Genomic DNA, 18,445 nt, shown 5'->3' on the forward strand with positions numbered 1-18,445 from the left:
AGGCTACAAAATTCATAAACAAACTTAACACGAGAAATAACTACACTGGGATGATATACACGGCCTTCTTGTAGCATGCCTAATGCGGGGTGGTCGACAACACCACGCTGTGAGCGTGCATCGAGGCTTTCGGATCATCCGGTACTCTCACCGGTCTTCAGTCGAGAAGCGGCTTGACAGATCGAGAGGCGCTTAGACAACCCCGATGTGGCTTAAGATGCAGATAAATGTTCCACATTTCAAATACCAAATCCAGAGCCATGCATTCTAGCCAGTTGCTGCTCTTGGCAATAGCTGGGTGCAGCCAGAAGCTTATGCACATGGATGGAAGACTAGCCTGTTAGAAGACCATCCACGCTACTCCGGTGACAGGGCGGGAAGACGAGACAGGGGCCGTCAAACGGACCTTCCTCCGCTGGCCTGGTTTACTTCCAGTCTCAAACTGTGAACAGCCAGTCTGAACTCTCGGTCTTATCGGTAAGTCGTCATTGGGTGGTGCAAGGTGTCCCCCAGTAAGCCAAGTCAACTTGTTAGTTAGTATTCCGTATATTCTCAGAAGTTATTGAGAGATATGCATTGAAGAGCCGCACAAACATTCAGTATCTTGTTCAAGGTTTGGTGGCACAACAGCATTGGCAGCACAATGTTAAGGTTCATCCGCGCCACCCCGTATGTATTCGATTTGATCTCCCGCCCAGTCCAGAACAGCCCAAGCACGACAATGCCAACAAACCCATGTTCAATAAAACTTTAATCTGGCCAACTTGCCCAGCCGTGCCTCCCCCGAGTGCGCAATACTACACAACCAGACTACACCTAGAGTTTAGAGAAATGACGTCATTTTCAACGATGATAGCTGATGATATCAAGGTTCCTTGATGCGTAACCAAGGCTTTGTGCGACCAATATCATGGCCCTCACTCCATTCTTGTGATAAATGACAAACTACAACAATGTGGGATCGGATGGAAGAACAGCTCAGCTGGCTCCAGCCGCTCTCCCAAGTGCTTCTTCTTGAGCCTCCAATCAATGGGAGTTTTGCAGTCCTTGAGCTTAGTTGAAACTTAACAAATGTCTCAAACTATGTGCGACTTTGCCCTGCAGGTGGCTACCGAACACCAATGGACAGCTATAGCTGGTCCTCCCTTCTGCTTCTACTCGGAACTTGCGGATACCGAATACTCCTCCATCCTCTGGCACACGTTCCAGGAGCCCTTCTGGCCAAGTGCTCATCGCTCTCGTTATGCTATCATGCATACATAGGAAATGAGTGCTCAACCATTCGTCAACTCAACACGACCTACGGAGTACGGGCCTATCTTGCGGGTCGGCCCCAACGACATTGACATTGCAGACGGCGCTGCCATCTCAGTGGCATATTCCAACAAAATTGAGTTTTCAAAGTCCGAGTGCTACCCCAAGTTGGCTGTTGACGGACATGAGACCATCTTTTCAACACTCGACTCAACCTACCGTGCGATTCGTATCAAAGTGGTGTTACCCTTGTTCTCTCTTACCTCAATCAGACAATATAGCAGCATCATTGACAGTTGTGCAACAAATTTCGTGGGTCGGTTGAAGAAGGACTCCGTATCGGGGAAGCCAGTTGATGTCATGAACTTGGCTCGATCATTTACTTGCGACGTCACTACTGCTTATCTATTCTGTGAGGAGTATGGAGCTTTGGAGGAGACGTCTTCGCAGCTATCTGCCTCGCAATTTGTGGACTCATTTCTAGACGTTAGCCGCTTCTTTCATCTCCTAACAGTATTATTTAATGTTTTAAGATTGCTTGCGGGCATAATTTCTTCTGATGATAGACTGAACAACTCAGTTGCTACTATCGACACATACATTAAAAGAATGGTCGAGGGAAGCAAGGCGAATGCGGAGAGTTACTCGAGTCGACTACTGGACCAAGGTATTTCGGCGGGAGAGACAAGCTCGCAATGTAAGGATCTGCTTTTCGCGGGGAGAGATTCAACCGCAATGAACATAGCAACGCTAATGCTGGCCTCTAGCGAAGCATCCTCACATGGAAGAAATAAACACCGAGGAGAAATTCACCTCGCGACTTCTGACAATGGGTAGATACGAAACTCTAAGAATGGAAGTCATGGATCTTCGTAATCTACAAGTTGACCCTCAAGCTCTACCTTATTTCAGTGGTGTTGATAAAGATGGCTTGCGTCTTGCCATGGTCAGTCCAACACGGCTCCCTAGAAAGGTTCCAGCATCCGGAATGAATGTTCAAGGATACTACTTTCCACGCAGTACAAATGTTGGTCATGGCTCATTTTAATTTCATCTCAACGCTGAGGTGTTTCCGGATCCCGAGAGCTTCATGCCTGCCAGATGGCTAAGCCCAACATCCGAGATGCAAAGAGACTGGGTGCCATTTGGAATGGGTCCCCGAGGCTGTATTGCTCGCAACCTGGCAGTGGGCCTAATTTTTGCAGCGATCAAAAAACTCGCTCAAAGTGACGTGCTGGGGGAAGCGGAAGTCGTGGAAGACAAGATTGAGATATATGAGTGGTACAGCGCTAAAGTGGTGCTTGGTGGATATCACTGATCTGGCCTATAGACTGAACAAGGTAAAGCATGTGCCTGAGTAACCATTAGATTCATGGACCGTTCTAACATGGCTAGCCTTGACGTAGGAAGGTTGTGAGTTTGTCGTTGATATACCAATTGTTGAGAAGCATGAGTAAGAAATGACGCAACTTGTAAAAACTTTGTGTACTGGTACAATTGCTGTCTGATATTCAACTCTTGTCCGTGGCAGTGGGCTAGTTGACCAACAGATGTTGAGTCTGGTGGCACACTACTCGAGATTATACATGTGTTCTTGCGACTTGAGCACAGTACGCTGTGAGGCTTTTCCCCAGTTGAGCAGCTGCTACTTAATTAAAGACCTTGCTTAAACTTTTCGCAAACACTACATACTGCGAATCGTGCATACAGACTTGTATGTTGTCTCTAACTCCGGCCATGAAACAATTTTCATGATTAGTGATGTTACGGAAGGCAACGTAACAAATTTAAAAGTAGAAAAATTAGCTGAAATCTCCAATACTGTTTGAAAAAGTGCCGAAGACACTGATGTGAATAAAAAACGATTCTCTCTCCAAGGGGAGGCCATAGGATCCCTGTTCTTGCAACTCTGTAAAATTCATTCCCTCCAGCGCCGTTACACGAGACCCGGACATTCTGGCTTGTCTGTTTTCATTTGGGCTTCCTTTGTTCATGCCACTCAGAAAAACGGCGCGTAATGGGGCCTTCAAGAAACGACTTGTCCGGAGCTTGAGTCGCTATGACCAACAAATCCAACCAATCTGTTCTACATGAGCTAAGGCGCTACGGATCAATGATATAGCGACTGAGTTTGTGTGCAAAATTTCGCACGCAATTCATGTAACATTCAACAAAAACTGACGTTATGCTGTATCGAAAAGCGAGGGCCAACCTAAAGAAACGGACTATACAGACTCCACACAGACAGCTTCATGATGAGTACTGCGTATATTGAGAAGAACAACGGGGTGGAAGTGCCCGCAGACGCCATTCGCATTATAGATCCGCAGGTGGTGAAAAGTCTGTCAACGATAGCCAGTATCTCAGCACTTGCAAACCTATGCTAACAAAGGGGCCTTTCCGATAAGCAGAATTGCCAGCTGAAACAGCAATAAAAAGCATTACCGCCCATGGAGCTAGCTTGTGGACACGGACTGCGAAGATAGAGACTGAGAAAGACGGCCATGCCGTCACATACTTCCTCAAGGTAGTTACAGCCGGCTAACCTGGATTATCATTCACTAACCCTAGCGAGCAGACCATGTTTGGGGAGAGAGGAAGACGCATTGCCTCGGGCGAGTTTACAGCCATGTCCACCATTTATAAGCTGAACCCAGATCTGGTACCTCGCCCACTGGCCTGGGGTAGCTACGACAATATTCCAAATGTTCATTTTCTGCTTTGTGAGTTCCGCAACATGACCGATGAGCTGCCAGCCATCGACAAATTCGTGTCTCAAGTAGCCAAACTACACCGAGATGGCACTTCTCCCGACGGGCGGTATGGCTTCTCTGATGAAACTTATCATGGCAATATTGCCATTGAACACGGGTGGTCAGACTCCTGGGAGGAGTATTTCACCCGAACCACTCGCGCCTTGTTAGATCTGGAGCAAGAAGTGCAGGGACCCAGTGAGGAACTGCTTGAGCTTTCAACAAGCTTCTTTGACAAAGTTATCCCACGGCTACTTCGGCCTCTGGAGACCGGCGGTCGATCCATCAAGCCATGTCTAATCCATGGCGACCTATGGCATGGTAACACATCCACGGACAGAGATACCAATGTGCCCATCATTTTTGACGCAGCAAGTTTCTATGCTCATAACGAATGTAAGCTGCTTTGATCTTGTGAACATTAGAAGAAGCGTTTGTAAGTGACCTGAATATAGACGAGCTCGGCGTATGGAGACAGCCTTGGAACAAGATTGGCAAGGCGTACCGGGACAGATACCACGAATACTTTCCAACGTCTCAACCAGGGGAAGATGTTGACGACCGCAACGCATTGTACGCGACGCGGGTGAACATCCTGGACTCAATCCTGTACAGGGATGAAGACACCTACCGTAAAATGTACGTGCTTGACCTAACAAGACGATATGCATGTTCACACTCACCAGGCTCATTGAATGGATGAGGAAGTTAGTGGAGAAATTTCCTGGCGGTTATGAACAGTGGGAGCATGCCCACGCCCAAATACACTAGAACAGATTGTAGGGGGCATCGATGGCAGCATAGAGGCGCTTGTCGATTAGGCTTGCCGTGGTGTTTCATGCTTGTCATGAATCCGTTGTGGTAGTTTTGGTCTGAGCTATTCATCCCACAACACAGATATGGCCATGTAAACAAAATATCAACATGAATTACCTTTGAGCTAAGCAGTGCACCTGCACCATGATAACACGCAACAATATCCCAAGTATTGTTCGATAGATACACTTCACAATGGCGGGTGTAACAATAACTTAACAAGTAAGGCAAGGTGAAAGGCGGGATTCGGTTTATATCCTGCTAAGAGACTCTGTTTTTCACTTCCGAATATACGTCGTGATACCAGCTGCTCGTTGTCATTTTTGCAAATCGTGTTAAGTCCAACACCGAGATCGCGGCCCTGTAGGTGCAGTGTGGTGCCGCTGAGATCATGCTGTAGACCCTGGTGGAAGCGAGATATTGTGATGGATGTGTAGTAAGTACACTTAAACGGCGTATAGCTTAAAATAGCAACCGAGCTTCCTAACGTCTTTCAGAACATCTAGCGCGGAAGCCTCGTGTCCATGCAGTATCGACCCATTTGATGCATAGAACTAAGAACCCGGGTAGACATTTGGAAATTGCCGTGCGTATTTGTCAGAAACGCAATGTAAATGAGGCCGTCGGCGAGCTGCGTTGATCTGAGCGCTCGGAAGGGTATGCACATGCCAACTCGGTCACTAGAAGCAAATCCAACAGCATAAGGTCACCTGTGCAATATATCCAAAGAGCCAACCGCATATGATATCCCACCTCGTTGAGGCTTATCTGTGAGTCAAACCTGTATGAACCCGCTCTGACAGGCATTCGTATTGGAAGCACGAGCCTACCGACTCGTAGTCCTCGCTCGTCTTCGAGTCCGTGGGAATACGCATATGCATCCTACACAAACATGCCTTCATGTTGGCAGCCCTCGCCGAGATGCTCTGATGGGCACTGGGCAAGTGGAGCTAACCATGGCTGATGTACTAATCCGAGATGTGGGAAGAAATCAAGGAATTAAGAGTAAGTAGCTGAAATACTCTAGCATGGACAACAAGAAGAACTGGCGACCCGTACATGACCTTTCATGGGGCGACGCGGGATGCTACTTCCATCAACTCGAAAGAGGGCACGGGGCTTTTCTCTAGCGGTGGATTTCGCAACCGCCAGGCTCTTTTCATGGGCAGGGGCCGCTTGGATGCTGCGTAGTTGTTGTGCTTGGACTTGTGGCACAGGCTGATGTTGGCGGAGGGTTGCCTTGTCCCTCGTCAAGGCTAACCTTCTTGTGATCTATCTGCATGAAATTTGCAAAAGACCCAACTGACGAAACCGGATGGCCTCAGGGTTTGGCCTCGGTTCTTCGCGAATCACTTCTTACAGTTGATGTGCCCTGACCATATCTCATCCAAATCCACAGATCAGCTGCCTTGGCAACAAACACGTCACCACGCCTTTTTATTTATTACCTCTACACTACAAAGCTAAGGTTGTACAGACATAGCATAACAGGCTCAAATAAACCCATCGTCCCTCTCCCACACGATTTGGTCATCTCTCGTCCAGATTCCCAAGGCAGACAACCCCATCCTTGTCAAATGCATTGTGTACACACCTCAGCCAGTGGTCGTGGCCAGACCTTATGATTGACAGCTAATAAATCTGAGTAACAAACAAGCTGGTCATATGCAAGCTTCCCGATCCACAAGGCAGATGTTGACTACAGTGGTAAGGCAAACTGGACCGCAGAGCAGCAGCCTTGTTCGAGTTATTATTTTTACACTTATTCAGTCACAGTGCGTCTACTAATCTCGGCTTACAGACGAGAGGGGTCTATTCTTCTCAGGGCTGTTAATCAAATGATTATCACGAACTGTGTTGTGAGGGCTTTACGGCCGCCAGATTTCATCGAGTGTGGCGAGTGAGTACGAGTGGTCTTGTTGGTCCTAATTCACGTTTAAAGTTACGTTGTTAGCTACATGATGAGTTATTCCATTTTCGCGAACTGTCATTCGAGGCTGTCGAGACCGGGCGAGGGAACATGTCAACCAACATGTTCAGCTGCGCAGTCTGTACACAGGACTCGGTTTGTTGTGCCTAAAATCAAAATGCGCCAAGAGTGTTCCGCAACCATACCAAGGCTACAAGTCAAAATACTGTCGGCAATACTGAGGCATTAGTGGCAAGCTCACGAGTTTGCCTCAAGGCCATGTATGAGAAAATACTGATAGGCAGCTCGTTGGGCGGATCGACGAATCCCTCTGCCATGAGCAAGACAAATGAATATAAAGAGCCGGCTTTCGACACACCTTGACGACGTTTTGAGTTCCCTTCAAGCTCAAAGCTTTCAAAAATACAAGATAGGTATGTGCATTAAATCAGTCAAACAAAAGTCTATACATAACTAAAAACGTAACTAGTTGATATCCTCTATTACCATGTAGCCTTCACCACTTCTCAAACACGAAACAAAGGTATTCGATACGCACCTAGCCTCTTTATATCCAAAATTTTATTAATAGTTCCGCAAGTCACAATGCCAAGCGAGTACACTTCCTGCATTGCATTTAGCTGCGGCAAGGAGGTCCAGCGCGGTCAAAAATGTTCACACTGTGGTACACAGAACTGATCCACGAAGGCCGTGAGGAGGATGCCCTTTTCTGATGAAGAAGGGCTAGAATACAAAGTCTGTTTTCTTTCGTCATCGTGTATCACTCATTTCAGCACGCCTACTCTCAACTACCACCACTCTTTACTAAGCTGTACCAAATTATCGGAAATTAGCAGCTCAATCTGAATGAAGAGACATAACCCCGAATTTATACCTTCCTCATGCTGTGCAAATCGTAGAAGCTGTGATGAACATAATCCCGAAGCATCGGCGGAGCGGTTGCCTCTCTTCTGTGGGAATTTGGTCTCTGTTTGCCAGGAGTTGATGCAAAACACGAAACACGCAGCATCCATTTTGCACCCCTGCACTGTCTAATAATGAAACAAGCAATATTCGTATTGTCAGATTCCGTCCAACTCTACAAGCAACAAAGGCTACACTACTGCCATATATTGACAATCCCTGGGGTGTCCAAGGCCGTTATAGGGAGGTGGGTGTTATCAGGCACCACACTGTTCTTGTCATAGCAATTGTAAGACTTTCGTGCGACATCCCAAGGTGAAAGACTTAGTTACACGATTAGGCAATGCCGATTACAGAATGTATTTTGGCCTCATGATATCTTTCTGTGTGCGTATGTAACCGTTGTGGCTTTCATGCGATACAGAACATCGAATGGGCACATGACTATATATACTCTCGTAACTTACACTCCGTCGTCTTAACTAGCTACTTGACTAGTTTAATTAAACGTATCGTAAGTTTCTCACCCTATTTGCTTCTGGGAGTCTCGGTACGCTGCGTGGCCGTTGGGAAGCGTGCTGTTATCGTAGTAACCAGTAAGTGACGCGGTCCTAAGCTTCGATATTCCTTTAAACAGGCTATAGGGAGCCATGCCATGCCAGTGCTTCCTTATATGCATATGTCATCACAAGCTGCCCACACAACTTTTCCTCTGCGGTCGCAACAATCAAGCAAATTCATGTGGGACTAACACTAACTCCGCCAAAATGTCATCGGACCTGTCCCGTATTGGTCTCAATTGGAAAGCCAAGGAATTCGATAAGACTAATCGCGTGGCCCAAATTGATCGAAGAACAAACTGGAACAAGCTCTGTGAGCGAGCGTCAAACCTCAGAGGCGGTTTACATTGCCAGCCACTTAATCATACCACCAACGGGTTTTACAATCTTGTACGCCTGCTTGAATTCGCAGATGGTACTCTATGGGTCGCCCGGATCAATTTAAGCAGGTCCGTGGAGTCCTTGGCGATTTTGGAGAGCGAGATCCACGTCATGCAGTTGCTCAAAGCCAGATCCTGTCTTCCAGTACCTGAGATCTTTGCGTATGAGGTTAACGAGAACAATGACGTTTGTGTCCCTTTTATTCTTATGGAATTTATCCCAGGAAATACTGCGATGAATGCTGCAGGCGGCTATGATGAACATCGTGGCCGGATTCTGGCCCAACACCGCCCAACCTTTTATCGCTCCGTGGCCCAATGCCATGTAAGTCGTCAACGCTGCACAATCTTGTATCTATTTTTTTCCTCTAATCCTAGGAAACTAGCTACAAATGACTGCTCTTCGCTTCCCCAAGATTGGCACCATTGTTAGAGCCCCGAATGGCCAATATGACGTTGGCCCTTTACCGCATCTTGGCGGACCATTTTACACAGCAACCCAATTCTTCGAAGCTTGGGCGAAACACGCCAAATTCCCGCGCGACGAAAACGACATTCTACGTGGAATGCGAAACGGCCCAGTTGAAAAGGTTGTTGGAGCTATTCGAGAGTTTCCATCTCAGATTCTGGCCTTGGCAAGCCGGCTTTCCGAACAGGATCATGGACCGTTTCCCCTCTGTCACGGAGACTTCATTCACAGTAACATGATTGTTAATGACCATTTTGATGTTACTGCTATTATTGATTGGGAGGGTTCACGTACACTTCCGCTAGAGCTTGTTGCATTTCCGGGTTTTCTTAACATTCTTTCAGCCCAGTTTGGCTCAAGTGATAGATATGACGAAGAGGGACTGCCGCTGGACGAGGAAGAAAGGCAACGATGGAATGACAGAAAAGGCTACGTGGAAATGGTTAGAGAGTTTGAGGGCACTGATAATGTGTTGTCTACGTGCCTCAGCAATAAGAAAGGGCTGGCGTTAGGCTATCTCATATCATCGTATGAGAATGGGAAGCTAGGGTTCTATGATGAGGTCATGAGAGAACATTTTGGAGAAGAATCGGAAGGCATTTAAGAAACCGCTTCAAGTGAAGTTCAAGGCTAGAATATAGGACACAGCACTATTAGGCGGTCTGAAATAGGGACCAGACATCATCACTATCAAATCGCCACCAGGGCGTGCATCATATCATAATCAATTTCTAACTTACAAGCAATGACCCTATTCCGGCGTCAACTCCAACCCAATCTTGATGAACTCCTCTCTAAACTGCAACTTTGCTCTCCACCTTTCCGGGATACCATCAATACCATCCCTTGCGCCCAATAACCCTCCTGCCACAGCACCATTCGTATCTGTATCGTTCCCTATTCTCACCACATCAACTAGTATATCCTCCAAGGACCTCTTATCTATCAATGCTGCTATGGCCAACGCCAGCGTCTCTAACACATACCCACTACACGCACCCTTCATGTCGCTCAAGTTTGGCCCTTCCTTTGCCATCTTTGGAAGAGACACCTGCCTCCCAAGTCTTATAGCCTTCAACACATCCCCGTCTTTCTTGTTCTCCAACCTCTCTGCTAATATTTCTCCAGCGTCAACTGCACTCTCCGGACTTACATCTCCTATCAAAGCCGCGACGATGTGGTTATAAACAGCGCATGAAATGGTACAGCGCACGTCGTCATGTGTAATCATGCTTATCCGCATGCTCTCCTCGACTAACTTATTTGGGTCACTCTGAAATAATCCCGTTGGTAGACATCGCATCAAGCTACCATTCCCTGCCTTTCCTCGCCCCGCACCGGCCTTTTCAGGATCACGCGTCTTTGAGAACTTATGTAGTCCTTCACTGGTGGCAATACCTATATCTCTAGGCCGGGAACCAGGCTTTCTCCCAGGCCAGTTACCCCTCCACCAGTTTAGGAAATACTCCCCCGCGAGGATGGCTACATCTTGGTGCGGCTCCTCACGGAGCTTGTGGTAGGCGAGGAGCAAGGCGCGCGTCATGTCCGTGTCGTCGGTAGCCTGGCCGACTGGCCAGGAGAGAAGTCCGCCACCGATGATTTCACGCAGACCATTGGGATACTGGGTGCGAATTTGGGTGTGGCATTGGAATTCGAGACTGGCACCAAGGGAGTCACCGGTGTGGAGGCCTACCAGGGCGCCGATGACTTTGGATTGACGTCGTGTGAGGCTTGTGGACTCGAGGGCCATTGTGATGCTGCCGCGGGCCAAGATATCTGAAGTTCGAGTTTGGGCTGGAATTTGGACTTGGAATGGGATTGCTTGAGGTTGTTTGGTTTCAAGATGAAGTTCCGAATCGTGGATGCCCGCTGGTAATATGTCTGGTCTGATTGTGGCTGTGCCGTCATCAGACTGCACGAATCTGGGACACTGGATACCTAGGTACACGGAACGTTTGGTACAAGACACGCGGCTTGCTAATGGGTGAAGTGAGTCATAGTGGCATATTGCATAAAGACAATTTTAGATTCTACAGTACAAGATACGCTAAATTGAGTTTGCAAAGTTTAGGTGCCCACTTCTGTAGGAAGTCAAATTTGCCAAACCATAAGTGCATACGTGTTCCGTTATTATGCTTGACTAGAAAGTTTGCCTTTGACTCCCTGAGAACTATAGAGCCCACTTCTTATTATCATCTAATTAGCTTCGTGTAGATGAGCCTCCTACTATGTCTAGTCTCAAGGGAAGCCAAACTTCAGTTACTAAAGGAAGCAAACTAGTTACAATCAACATAGTCCTCAAGTACGTATCATACAAAGCCCCCACTGCCATTTTTAAGCTATCGTCTATTACTAAACTACGTACATCATTCCGCTGCTGGTCGGCATCGATATTAGTCGCTGTAATTAAGCTTCATGAGACCCGATCCCAGTCCCATAACACTAGTCGAAAAGCTTCGACGGTGGCAGCGTGGGCAAAGGGTATCGCTAGTTAGGTATTGAAGATTCTTTTTGTTAATGCAGTGTAAGTTCAATCTACTCTTTCGGGACATCTTAGCAAGCTTGATGCTTAAGGTCGGGTGTGCAGACCTGGGGCGCCTCTATTTCTTTGCCGTGGGGTACTGTGACACTAGTATTCGAAGAGGTCTAATGCACACAGGAAGTGGCCGCTAGGTTCGCCGATTTTAGTGTGACAAGTATAAACTCAGTATTCCGTAGGTAAAAGTCAACTCTGCAGAGCAGCAAAGGCGATGGACTGGAGGCCAAGTATAAATGGCCAACACCCCCCATGGAATGGGGAAGATTTTCTCAATCTCTTTCCATACAGACCCAGTTTGTTGATAAGTCACCCAGTTTATTGATAATTCATCCAATTTATTGATAAGTCACCAAATTTATTAATAAGTCGAAATGCTCTCTCGCATCGTTACCGTATACGTCATTGCGTTGGCCGCCTTTGGGTCCTTGGCCGCGCCGGAGAACAGGGTGAGCATGGCGTCGTGTTATGCAGCAAAATTATCTGCACCTGGCTGATGTATATCTTGTATAGAAGGTCCCGAATACCAACACGGACTGTAATGAAATGTGTTGCGATGCCGTGGTTGACTCATCCCTCCCCGGGGGTAGAATCGGTATCAATTGCGAAATGGTCCCCGATGCAAATGTTGGTCGCTGTTTCCTTTCGAACAGATCTGTGGCCTGTTGCGAGGATATTCTCCTTGTAAGTTGATCTTTCCGTTGGTAAGATGTTGTTTCTAACCTCTCAAAGGACAACTCAAAGATCGGGGGGTCAATCTATGATCGCCTCATGGTCGGAACCGCCGTTAACTGCGTGGAATCTGAAGTCATGGCGAGACCTCTGTGATGGAAATTTGTGTTATTACACCCTAGTTGAGTCTGGACATCGCGCCACCAACATTTGAGTATTGAGTCTCCATACTCCTTGGCGACAATGACAATATATGGCCGAGAAACTGGGAAGGATGGGGTATGGCTTCGTGTTCTCTGCCTCGGGCTTTGTTGGCAGAGCTTCAAGTTAGGAAATAAAACGTAGTCAATATCTAATGGACACTCAATGTACCACGTCAAATGGGGACTTTTGTCTTAATCAATTGGCAACATATCTGGGTTCTTGTCACTTGAAGGTTCATTCGTTAGTGAGAGATATGTCTTCCAGGGCCAAGAGCCAGAGCCAAGGCGCCCATCCGAGGCCAAACGGTTGCATCAGTATTTTCATTTCATCACCACAGTAATTCTTACTTCAACTGTACTGTCCTTCATCTTCTCTTTGATATCCAGGAATGTCTGTTTGGAGAGTCGAACAAGCATGGGTGCTCGTCTACCAGGGTCATTGCACCTGAAGGCCTCGCCAACTATGCGTCATTGGACATGTTGCAGTAGCTTGCAAATCATCACAGGGTCATTTAGCCAACGTGTTATTCAAAAGACTTCATTTACATGTCATCGAAGTGCTCAAACATGATCAAAATCATACTAACCATCGCCACGGCCCGGATCGATGATGTTTTCGCCCACAACAATGCCAAGGTGGCCCTTGGTCATGACATGCATCCAGTAAGTCGTAGACTGGAGCATCCTCCTTCATTTCTGTTTAGTAGCTCTATCATTATTCTTTAAGGAGCCTTATGTCAAGAGGCCAACTCAACTGAATGACCCTAATATTCAGTGCGTATACAAGTCCCTGCTTTTCCACTGCTACTGCGCATTCTATTCCTGGCAAAACCACATGGAGGCTTGTGATTGACGTTCCTATTCAAGCAAATTCAAGTGCTAACAGACCACAATCGGGAATGCAGGTCTCCTTACATTCTTCGGGACAATTATCTGAGATCAGCCTTCTGCTTCTCTGCGTCATTTTGCCAATTGGCATCATCTTTTTCTGCACCATAGTTTCTCCTTGTTGGCAACCACCACGCCGTTTGTCACAGAAAAGCAGACTATGGACGTTTCACATGAGCTTGTTAGGATTGGCCTTGTCTATCGGTTGGAGCTTTGTTATCGTTATGATGGCCAAATCAATCCTCGGCCTGCCACGTCCAGATCTAATAGCACGATGTGTTCCCGGCGTCACCGATGCGACAACATACGCTATTCGGAAATCTGGTAACAATGACACAAAACCTATGCTGCACTCGTGGGAGATATGTACACAGCCATTTACAGATCCGCTCCATGACGGTTTCGGTGGCATACCTAGTGGTCACGCTGCCGTGTCCGCCAGCAGCTTTGGCTATATGTCGCTCTATCTTGCTCAGAGATTTGCACTTACAATTATCCCGAAACCTGAAACTCGCCATGAGCAGGTTCATCTGATAAGACGGTCCGGTTTTCTTAATTGCTGCCTTGCTGCCTTGTTGCCGGTGCGTCGATGCCAGTCGTTATGGCTATATTCATTTCTGCGACACGATGGTTTGATAATCGACATCATGTTGGCGGCATTATAGTTGGGTTTCTCATCGGTGGCTCCAATTCCGTGGCATCCTTTCTCTATTATCATGTACCTGCTAGGGACAGTTGGAGGTGATTATCTCTGTGTATGAGACGGTATTTGTTCATCTATTTAGTAACTATTGCCAGTGTACTAATCAAAAATTGAGTCACTACTAATGCACACTGAGAATACGATTCAATTCATTTAACTTTCCTCTGTAAATATTGATCCGTTCTTAGATACAGAGAAGCAATTGCAGCAGTTTGTGCTTTAGTTACTGAAATGTTATTCGAGGAGCTCACCTTTAACTGAGCAAGGCGACTAGTACGAAGAACAAGTTGATCATCCGTTTTTCCCTTCACTTTGGGTTCCCCTCATTCAGGCTATTTGTAGATTGGAGTTATGGGGCACTCTGGCAAGGGCAACTTGTGGCATGGGTTTCACCGATAATCTTCACTTCTTTTTAGCCAGTTTGGTTTGAATATATTTGATTTGTTTACTTTAGAAGTAGTGACAAGTCTACGCTAAGGCTTGAATCCCACTTCCGGTCGGCCGAGCTTAAACTCCAAGGGAGAACTCCATACAACGACCGTACTGACTTTTTCCAGCAAATAGTGCCCAGCAACATGGATGCAGCCGGGTTCCGCACCAAGCAAAGCTACTGTGCCCAGATATCAGCTGCCAGTTCTCTATCACTTCCATACGCTTGGAGGACTTTATGAGAACTAACCTTGCCCAATGACCAGCTATGCTTGAACGCGGGAAGGAAGCCGGAGTTAAATTTTCCCCTCGAACTAGCGATACATGAGTCAGCTTGCTAGTAGGCACATTTAGTCATGAATAGTGAAGAAGAATACCTCTCTAATGCACTTGATCTTCTCAGGTCTTGGCTTCTGGTTCGCATCACAGAGGCATTGCTAAATTCGTCACGTCAGTTCCATCTCCTCATCGCCAGAGCATCAATTATAGATCCTACCCCCAGCTTGAAATAATCATTGCACCACGGATAATCCCCGCCGATGGTAGGGCAAAAAGTCGCAGACACCCTCGTAAATGCAAGACAAACAAGCTAGTGGTTACCATTAGGTTAGCTTACATCCTTCATCATGTCGCTAATTGAGATGGAGACTATACAGGACCAATCTGTCTGGGCTCCAATTCCGCATCTCCAACTGGAGCTGGGCTCGCGGCAACAAGGCCGGCGAGCAGCGGGAGAATAGTTGCAACCTTCATGTTGGTAAATTGGATTATATGAATGAGTGCTGAAGATTTGGTTCGCAGTGTTGATGATGTGTTGCTGAATCTTCGAACAAATTCGGCGACCTGGCTCGTCCTTATATATTCAGAGCTGTGTTGGTGCTAGTGAGTTCGACATCCATACATTTCGAATTGAAGGAGTCTATGTCGCAACTGCCTACCAGATTGTACAGCACAACTTGTTCAACCAGGGCGGAATGTGGGCGGTCACCTCTCCCTTCTCAATACTGTCCAACCTCCTGGGAGAGACACGATTTCTGCGTAATCACTTGGGGCACCATCCCTATGACTTGATCAGTCGCATCCTTCTTACTCTGTGCTCTTCATGCCCGAGACATTGGTTCGGTAGAGACAACAACTGTAACCTGCAAGCTCTTCAACACAATCCCTCTTCTGATAGCTCAAACGCAGCGGCAATCTCGACTTGTCTCGCCTGTTTAACCAAGAATGGCCGGAAAGGCGAGGACAGCTATATCGCAGAGCTGTGGCTAGCTGAGAATGATCGAGTTACGGAAGTGTGGCTAGCTGAATTCTCTGGGTTTGGATGAGGCATCACCGGCTTTTGACTTGCACAGGTTTTGGGCTCTTCATCTTTGTCTTCAAGGATGTCAAACAAAGCCTTTACGTCCTCATAACCTCTGCAACCCTGCAGAACACATCAGTGTCGCAGGATGAAAGGCCCAATCGCACCACACGTTGTATGGCGTCACAGTTTTGTGTGACAGTCAGGCTTCATCCTCGTAGTCCCCGGTATCTTAGACCATTCCACATAATAATATCAGGCTGGCTTGCCTTCGTGATGCTTGACTTGTTCATCTGGACCACAGCTGAAAAGGCATAAATTCTATGACAACCATCTGGCCTTGGCACCTCCCTGAACATATGGTGATATCTCACCACCCCCAAATGAGGTATACCAATCGTAAGCAAAGCCAGGTGGTATTCACATACATATTGAAGCATATTTAGCCGGGTTGGTGTATACTTAGATACGTTCTGCACACTTGGATACGTTCTGTGTTCTTGGATATATTTAAATACAGACAGAATCTGGTAGGCGCTGTTCTCTCCACCAAATCAGGCGGGAAATGCCGCCGCTTTTGGTGGCTTCAACAGTGAGGGCCCAACAAACAGCGCAGGTACAGTACTCGTGCCACGCCCCACCTCTTCTAGGTGGTGCTGCCCACTGCACCAAGCAGCCCACTAGACCAAGCAGATTTTAATAGAATAGATTAATTATCCCTATTGCACCCTCTAAGAGCCTTTTTTATCTGTAATAACTAGTAATCCTAATAGAGATTTACAACGCTATTAATGTGCCTTTTTTGCGGCTTCTAAAAATACCTTTTTTGTAAAGTTATAGCGCCTTTTCTCCGCTATAGTAATAACTAATTTAGCTTGCTTAACCTTATTAAGGTCTCTTTGCTATACCATCTTGCGAGCGTTAGCTACAGAAAGAATGCCGCTAGTTTTAAGTGCTCTTTTCTTTAAAGCTCTACGTTATTATAATACTAATTAAGCTGCTTTAGTTTGTGAAAGGTCCCTCTTAGTCTGGATAAGCTCTATAGTAGCTACTAGGAACCTACAGATAAATTAGCTAATATTACAACTAAAGATAGGATCAAGGGATTTATCCTATTGCAGTGTAATTACTATCTTATCTGCAACCTTATTAATCTGCCTTAGTGTTTTTAGCGTCTTAAAGTCCGATAAATTAACCACTAAGTAGCTTAGAGAGAGCGTTTAAATTAGAGCTCTCTCTGCGAGCTTTTTAATAATAGGCTGTGAATTAAACGGCAAAATCCCAGATTTCCAAAAGGCAGATAAAATAGTAGACTTTTTAAAAGCCTACTTTTAGATTAATTAAATGTAAGCTAGGAATTTAATCTTTGTAATATTAGTAATGCTGTTATAGACTATGATATTAAGATGTTATGGTCTAGCCCGATTGGGCCATCGCAGGTGCTAGCTGCAGACATACCGGTTGCTCCGGGCCCTTTGGCCATTACGGCAAAAGAGTACGAATTGAACTAGTCCCTCGTGACTGTTCAATCTAGCACTATACAGGCTCTCTTGGTTGCGCGCACACTGAAGACTAGACTGGGCTTAAGCCCAGACCTTTACATAAGAGCCTTTATATAATAGTGCTTAAGCGGTTAAAAAACTACCACATCTAATAGCTAAAGGATGTATATAAGATAGGAAGGCATTCTAAAGGGAATTATACTATTCTGCTTATAGATTTTAATAAATTTAATTATATAATGCAAGCTATAACTATTAATAATTAAAAGGCAATATTAACTAGTTAGCTTTATATGCTAAATAAAGTAATATAGCTATATAATAGCTATTTTATTATTTGTATAACTAGAGAGGGATAGTATAATTTTTATATTGTCTTTAAGCTTCTTTATCTAATACTATTATTCTATGTGCTATTAACCTAAGAGGATAATAAAGGGAGGAATAACCTTACTACCAGCTAAGATAGATTCTAACACAGAGGTAGCCTCTTAATTTTTAGGCATTAAGAAGAGATAGTATGTGGGCGGAATTGCTCACACCTGGGGGCTTAACAAGGGATAGGAAGAAGGGACTTAGTGTTTTCATTTGATCTTATAGCTACCACATAGATAAAAGGGAGGTTCTGCCCCCTCTAGCTAGACAACTAATAATTAACAGACTTAACCGCGATTTTCTTAACTAGAGCTATTTACTTAATGCATTTAATGCTTATTTACTAAATCCTTTATTAACTAAGAATGCCTTCCTTTGCCACAGGTTACACCTTACAGAGGTACACTACCAAATAATATTGCTAAGGTCTTTTGGAAAGACTAAAGCAATTAAGGATTAAATACTATTTAATCCGAGCAAGAGGGAGACTTTTAACCACCCAGCCTAAAAGCGCCTTCCTTTGCTACGTGCTATACCTCACGGAGGTACACCACCAAACAATATTGCTAAGGTCTTCCAAAAAGACTAAAGCAATTAAGGATTAAATACCATTTAATCTAGGCAATTAGAAGGATTCTAACTACTTAAACTAAAGGGAAGTAATAATCTAGACTAAATTGCTAACAAGTTGCGTGTAAGTGCGGTATTTTGCAGGGCGCTCTAAGCTCTTGGGTGTGTTCATTTTGGGCCAACAAAATAGGCTCTTTTCCTC

The 18,445-nt window shown here is 45.8% G+C and overlaps 5 protein-coding genes across 5 annotated transcripts; 3 read left to right on the forward strand and 2 right to left on the reverse strand.

Moving 5' to 3' along the window:
• Nucleotides 1-1,266: 1,266 nt before the first annotated feature.
• On the forward strand, nucleotides 1,267-2,302 carry VFPPC_03985 (benzoate 4-monooxygenase cytochrome protein; the record flags this gene model as incomplete). The annotated part of the gene is made up of 2 exons (XM_022428369.1): nucleotides 1,267-1,942; nucleotides 2,022-2,302. 2 exons carry the CDS (start codon nucleotides 1,267-1,269, stop codon nucleotides 2,300-2,302), a joined length of 957 nt encoding a protein of 318 aa, XP_022284433.1.
• A 263-nt stretch (nucleotides 2,303-2,565) lies between these two features.
• VFPPC_15705 (hypothetical protein) lies at nucleotides 2,566-2,993 on the reverse strand (the record flags this gene model as incomplete). Its single annotated transcript, XM_018293458.1, has 2 exons — nucleotides 2,566-2,902; nucleotides 2,950-2,993. 2 exons carry the CDS (start codon nucleotides 2,991-2,993, stop codon nucleotides 2,566-2,568), a joined length of 381 nt encoding a protein of 126 aa, XP_018144465.1.
• A 516-nt stretch (nucleotides 2,994-3,509) lies between these two features.
• Nucleotides 3,510-4,778, forward strand: VFPPC_15706 (fructosamine/ketosamine-3-kinase; the record flags this gene model as incomplete). Its single annotated transcript, XM_018293459.1, has 5 exons — nucleotides 3,510-3,594; nucleotides 3,666-3,781; nucleotides 3,833-4,403; nucleotides 4,463-4,646; nucleotides 4,694-4,778. 5 exons carry the CDS (start codon nucleotides 3,510-3,512, stop codon nucleotides 4,776-4,778), a joined length of 1,041 nt encoding a protein of 346 aa, XP_018144466.1.
• A 3,645-nt stretch (nucleotides 4,779-8,423) lies between these two features.
• On the forward strand, nucleotides 8,424-9,669 carry VFPPC_03988 (protein kinase-like protein; the record flags this gene model as incomplete). The annotated part of the gene is made up of 2 exons (XM_018283413.1): nucleotides 8,424-8,921; nucleotides 8,983-9,669. The coding sequence occupies 2 exons, from the start codon at nucleotides 8,424-8,426 to the stop codon at nucleotides 9,667-9,669; spliced, it is 1,185 nt and encodes a 394-aa protein (XP_018144467.1).
• Nucleotides 9,670-9,816: 147 nt separating this feature from the next.
• Nucleotides 9,817-10,815, reverse strand: VFPPC_13553 (ADP-ribosylglycohydrolase family protein; the record flags this gene model as incomplete). The annotated part of the gene is made up of 1 exon (XM_018291328.1): nucleotides 9,817-10,815. The coding sequence occupies one exon, from the start codon at nucleotides 10,813-10,815 to the stop codon at nucleotides 9,817-9,819; it is 999 nt and encodes a 332-aa protein (XP_018144468.1).
• Between the last annotated feature and the right edge of the window lie 7,630 nt (nucleotides 10,816-18,445).

Source organism: Pochonia chlamydosporia, chromosome 3 (assembly GCF_001653235.2).
Source record: "Pochonia chlamydosporia 170 chromosome 3, whole genome shotgun sequence".
NCBI lineage: Eukaryota > Fungi > Ascomycota > Sordariomycetes > Hypocreales > Clavicipitaceae > Pochonia > Pochonia chlamydosporia.